The 6,164-nt window shown below is 36.6% G+C and overlaps 2 protein-coding genes across 2 annotated transcripts in view; both read left to right on the top strand.

The window, feature by feature from the left end:
- Positions 1-347: 347 nt before the first annotated feature.
- Positions 348-2,953, top strand: rpl29 (ribosomal protein L29). Its single transcript, XM_013908587.1, has 4 exons — positions 348-430; positions 899-951; positions 1,103-1,167; positions 2,776-2,953. Exons 2-4 carry the CDS (start codon positions 915-917, stop codon positions 2,866-2,868), a joined length of 195 nt encoding a protein of 64 aa, XP_013764041.1. The 5' UTR covers positions 348-430; positions 899-914; the 3' UTR covers positions 2,869-2,953.
- A 1,276-nt stretch (positions 2,954-4,229) lies between these two features.
- Positions 4,230-6,164, top strand: part of iars1 (isoleucyl-tRNA synthetase 1) — a 56,932-nt gene continuing 54,997 nt past the window's right edge. Inside the window, exons 1-2 of the mRNA XM_005724675.1 lie at positions 4,230-4,287; positions 5,366-5,489. Of these exons, the coding sequence (XP_005724732.1) occupies positions 5,371-5,489 (119 nt within the window). The 5' untranslated portion in view covers positions 4,230-4,287; positions 5,366-5,370. The remainder of the gene's footprint in view (positions 4,288-5,365; positions 5,490-6,164) is intronic.

Raw genomic sequence — 6,164 nt, 5'->3', positions numbered from 1 at the left:
ACCATGGAGAAAAAGGAAGTGTACATTCAACAAAATTGCATTTATATACATTTTGGCCTGTTTTGTATTTCCGATGCTTTTTTTCCCCTTTTATTTATATAGTTCTGCTCCAAATATATAGTTTCCAAATGCAAAAACAAAAGTGAAAGATTATGCAGAAGAGAATCAGTCAAAATCAAATCAGTGGGTCTTCTAGTTACAAGCAGACCTGTCACGTTTTCATTTGTGGAATAGAAAGGCTGTGAGTGACATCCAGTGGCTTGTCGTAGACTCCAGCCTGTTGTAGAAGGACCCACCAATCAGCAGGAGGCGCTGTCACCATCCACATCTGTTCTTCTGCCGCTAACTTCCTCTCTTGGCTCCACTCTTTATCTTTTTCTGCTCGCTCGGGTTTTCTTTCTCTTCCGGTTGTCGTCTGTTCGTGTGGCAGGTATCTATTTTCCCCAACTCGGGGACTCTTAAAAAATCCTCATCAATCTGAGTGTATTTCATATGTTTGCAAAGAAACAGACAGTGATTTAGATGAGGGGCTTTCTTAATGATGGATCCATGGCAGTATTGTTTAGATGGGATCCCAAATAAAGCCTGAAAATGACGTTCAAGGCGTGTTAACGCTATGTGTAGCAGAGCTGTAGTTTCGCAGTAGCTTCCGACCACCAGGCAGGCTTTCTAAGCACAGCCCAGCCGCACAGTCATTTTTTAAAAATTATTATTTATTTCATGTGTAGTTTTATATCATAATTCTGTTGCTACCCAGAATTTTTTCCGACGGACACAGCTGGTTGAAATGAATGAAGCATCGTTAGCCACCTGATGCTAATCCAATCCCAGTTAATACTGATGATAACTACAGATTAAGGTCTGATGCGCATTTCTCCCTCATTTTCTCTACTTTTAGATTAACCAGCGTCGAAATGGCCAAGTCTAAGAACCACACAACCCACAACCAGTGTAAGTAACTGCTGAAGTAACTGTAAAGTCGTTTTACCGAGATGTGGTGCTGTTGCGTTAGCTTTGAGGTTTAGCTACCGTACTTGCCTGTAGTTAAATATTGCAAAGCTAGCTGCTTTGTATTAATTGTCGCTCCTTTTTATTTGAACAGCTCGGAAACACCACAGGAATGGCATCAAGAAGCCACGATCACAGCGATATGAATCTCTGAAGGGGGTGCGTACTGTTACAATTTTACATGTTTGTATCTTTGAAAAACAAAACAGGTTTTGTGAACATGATCTGCAAGGCAAGCATGCAGCTCATGGTCAAATCCTCTGTAGTAAAGTGTGTTTTGTATAACTTTTGTAATGAAGTGAGTGGGTGTTATTGCCTTAAAATGTAATATGGAGTATTTCTAAATTTAAAACGTTGCATTGGCGCTTGCTTGCAGCAGCATTTACAGTTACAGCGTTTTCTGTCAGCCTTTTCCAGTGTGCTACTGTTACTAGTGACTTTCTAATTTGGAGAATGAATATTTTGAAAGAAAACGACAGCAATAGTATTGATAGCATTATATGCAGTGACATAAGTTCAATGTGTGGACAAAAGTAGCCCAGGCAGTGTTTTCCCTGACATTTTCCTGTGAAATTATAAAATAGCTGTTTAACAAATGGTAACTCATCAGGTGTTGTACATCTGGTCAAGCTTTTTAAAGAGTAGTTTAAAGCCCTGTTTTTCTGAAATGTAATCACAATTGTAACTATTTACATCCATCATTTGTTCTTCCTAGAGTTGAGGTATTTATTTACATTTGGATCGCAGATCAGCAGCAGTTGGCGTAGCTTGATTTGATTCAATAGTGCTTTTGCATGAAGTAGCAAATACCGATCAAAAGGACCGAAACTGTGAAGCAAGCTTTTTTCTATGTATTAATTAATTAAAGTTATTAATGTATTTATTTTCAAGTTGTTGAAGTAATTCCCTTTGGTAACAAATCATCTCCGGAGGGTGACAAGTGGTTCATGCTCTAAGACAGGCCCTACCTAGTCTCCTTGAGGTTTCTTCCTGTTGAAAGGAAGTTTTTCTTTAGCACTTTTGCCCAGTGCTTGCTCATAGGGTGTTTGTTGGGACAGTAGGGCCTTTACCTTGCAATATAAAGCACCTTCAGGTGACTATTGTTCTGATTTTTGGAAATCCAAGTAAAACAAACATATTGAATTGAATTGTTGCAAGTATTAGCAACGTAAAGACACACCTTTGCTATAGCTGTGGGCTCGAATCATCAGAATGTGCATTCATCAATTATTTAGCTACCGCCCACCCAAGCTAATTTATTAATTCCTTAAAATGGTTGCGTTCTGGATTGATGATTAATTCAGAGACCTGCTCCCAATCAGGCATAAACACAGTGACATGACAGGCAGGTTGGTTTGAAATTATATAGATAGGCCAGTTAATTGTCATATTTATTTACTTTTTTTTTTTTTTTTTTTAACATTAAAGAAATTGGATCACTGCTGAAAGACCTCCTGGTTATTATTATAATCTGGTTATTGAAGTGTGTGTGTGAATGTGCAGAGTAACAGAGAGGTCCTTGGTCATTTTGGATTGTTGGATTAGGTAAGGTTTAGGTTTATCAAAGTTTCATTTAGGTTAGCACTGTTTTAATACATGATACAAAGCTGCTAACATTACTCTGTCTGCCCAAAGCTCTCGCTAACCTGTTAAAATGAAATAATTATTTTTGCATTGTGTTATTAAAGTTTATTATTTTACTTCGAAGAAAACTTTCTGAACTTTCAGTTCAGTGAACCTGCTAACTGCTTGTTTACTTTGTTGCAGGTGGACCCCAAGTTCCTGAGGAATATGCGCTTTGCTAAGAAGCACAACAAGAAGGGCTTGAAGGCAGCACGGAAGGCCGCTATGGAGAAATAAGCAGCTAGCCCATCACCTCATGTCTGTCAGAGTCCATTTTGTGTTACCATCATCGAAATAAAGCTATGCTTTGTTAACACACCAACATCTGATTGTTCTTTATTGAGGTTCCTGCTTCTCTCTGGTTTTATAGAATAAATTATGTTACTGGTTATTAAGGGTTTATTTCTTTCTAATGTGTCTCTAGTTTGTTCATCTAAACTGAAAGTATGTAGAAAACTGGATAATGGTTGAGTTTGAAATATTGCAAAGATTTGGGGGGGATGGTTTTAATCAGGATAGATGAAGTTTGATTGCACAACCTCAATAGAAATAAGAACTTTCTCTAGATTTCTAAAATCACTAACAAGCTGTGACAGAAATATTCTAATAAGGAAGGGGGTTGAATAAATCAAGTTGACTTCTAGCATCTTTTTTCCCCTTTCCTTAATCCCGTGCAAAGATTTGAAACACCATGAATGGAAGTCATGAAAGTGTGATATTACCATGTGAACACAAAATCATTGCACAGGTGTTATCACATGGGTAATAACTAAAGCAATTCAACACCAGGAAGTGAAGTGATGGACCTTGCTGCCAGAAAAGCTTCACCTGTCTTGACAATGATATTTACTCATTTCGTGTTTTGATGATGTTGTCAGTCTTTAACATATGGCTGCCCACTGCTTCACTGAGTGAATGGGTTAAATGCAGAGAGGAATTTCCCCACGGGGATCAATAAAGTACACTTTCTTCTTTCTTTCTTTTCTTTCATATTAGACCCAAACCGCCCATACAGTGGGGCTGAGATCTGATGACTTATAGCTTTTTCACATCTTTTGTGACCTATGCATGGCAGAGAATTGTTATTCCACAAAAAAACCTGTAGAGGTGGAGTCAACTAGAGCAAATACCCCCCCCCCCCCCAAAAAAAAATGCGTAGAGGCTGAACATATAGTGTATAGTGTTTGTATCTTAGGAAGTAAATTTACTGAAAATATAGGGTAGTCAAAATGTTTAAAATTTTTTTTAATTGAAAAAAAAAGTTTAAAACTTGTGGTCGATTTTTAAACCTTTAGTAGATGGCATATAGTCATAGGAATGATCAGAATAAAATATAAAAAGAAAGAACCAAAGTGGGAACAAAATATAATGTAGTCGGAGTAAAAGTTAGTTAGTAAAACAAGTAGATTAATAGTGTTTTTTAAAAACACGAATTTCATTATTTAAAAAACAAATCACTGAATTTGAAGATAAGATTAGGAGATGTTTTTGTGGAGTTTTGTTTTTGTTTTGTTGTTCTTGTCTATGTAATTTAGCGTTTTATTTTTATTTTCATGCAACATCGTTGTTTGCCGTCCATTAGTCGTCACTTCCGCTCACGCTCTGACTCCAGCTTGCATCATTTCTCGTGTCTTGTCAGCCGGGTTCGGACAGCATGTGAGTACCTGCATTCAAACTTAGTAATGGCCTTAATATGAAGGTTTGGTCGCAGCAACACTGCGCTGTACGGCTGTCAGTGTGAGTGAGCGACTGAACGTAATTTTTAATAAACTTTGCGTTTCCTTCAGCTACAAGCTAACTAACTGAAGCGCCGACTTACTAGCTTAACCTTCCAGCTAACAACAAGGAGGCGTCATTTCTCGGATGCGAACTGACTGCTGTGGAAAATTGATTTATCAGATTTAATTATCACTTTGGTCAAATTTAGAGTGATTATATGTCGGAGGTAGAAATAACATATATCTAGGTTTGACTTCAGGGTTAAACATGATTCCTAAAAAAAAAGGGACAGCATGTTTTGCTAAGAAAGTATTGAGCTCTGACAGGTTTTTGGCACATCAAAGAATGAGAGTCAGAGTTATTATAATTTTTTAGGTTTTGCATTTAGTTTACAAATTGGTTTTGCCAGTTTCAGGTTATTTTTTGAAAATGTGCTCGGTTTTAGTCCTTTTAGTTAGGGAAGTCAGTACAGTGTTACAATAAAATACAGAAGTCTGTGAGAGAAGTTAACTCACAGTGTTGCATACCTCCAAAGTCTCAATAAACATGACTCATCAGGCAAATTGTGATTATTATTATTTTTTTTTTTTTTACTAATCTAACAAATACTAAAACTACTGTAGTTTTGTGTTATTATTTTTGTTAACTATTTTTTTTCGCATGCAGCTTTAGATTTTAGTTTTATTTTTAGTTAAGAACCTTTATCAGAGGAGCGTGAAAGGCATTCATTTAGAAAATATGCTTACAGGTAGTTTCGTTAGGCGTTGGCTCGGTTTAGTTATTTGATCAGAAACTTTTGCGTCATGGAGTCTAAAAGTTTTTACCTTGAAAGTGAGATTTAATTATTCACTTTTATAAAATAGGCATAACTAGGGATATTTTAATAGGTGATCCTTTAGAGTTCTAGTTTGTTAATGCATTAAAAAAAATTGTGCATGTGATGATCTTGGCAGGAAGTACAAACTATAATTCCTGTTCTGTGAGTGTAACATTTGAGTTTTGTTTGTCCTCACAGACGCAATGGTGGAGCGGGTTCCTGAAAACATTAACTTTCCCTCTGAAGAGGAGAAGATTATAAACTTTTGGAATGAAAAGGACTGCTTCCAGGAATGCCTCAAACAGTCCAAGAACAGACCCAGGTAAATCCAGTTGCAAATTTCCATGTTCGTCTTGTATCTGTATGGGTTTTCTCTAGGTGCTCCCATTTCCTAACGAACAAAACATATTTATACACAAGCTGTGAATAACCTAAGATAATACTGAAATTTGGTTGAAGTGTGTTTAGATTAAGTTAGCTTTTTGCTTGGAATGTGTTGGTTCGGACAATCTCCAGTATAAACGTCTAAAAATCCACCATTTATTATAACTTATTGTAAAACACTTACGAACAGTTCTTTTAAATGTAATAGTCATAGTATAGTCAATATATGATTTACAGCTGCTAACAATCTGTATCTGAGCAGACATAATTTTGTTGTATCGCTTTAATGCTGGGTGTTTTATAAGGATTGGTTTTAAGCGTTCTGGTAGCTGGTAACAGCCAGAGAAAATAGTTGTATTTCCTGATTGTCCAGTTTTATTTCTTACCAGTGTCTGAGTCATGTGAGGTCCATTGGAAAAAACAAGGTAGCTATGAAAAGTGTGTATGGTGTATGGTAGTATAATATCAGAAAGCACAAATACTGTGTTATCATTGCGTCACAGCTATGATGTTTTAGATTCAAACTAGGGCTGAACGATTATGGAAAATAATCTAATTGCGATTTTTTGCCCCAATATTGCGATTGCGATGCGATATGCGATTATTTTTTAAG

Source organism: Pundamilia nyererei, unplaced genomic scaffold, assembly GCF_000239375.1.
Source record: "Pundamilia nyererei isolate P.nyererei 1_Seehausen unplaced genomic scaffold, PunNye1.0 scaffold00012, whole genome shotgun sequence".
In the NCBI taxonomy this organism is placed as follows: domain Eukaryota; kingdom Metazoa; phylum Chordata; class Actinopteri; order Cichliformes; family Cichlidae; genus Pundamilia; species Pundamilia nyererei.
This window is presented reverse-complemented; position numbering and strand designations above follow the sequence as displayed.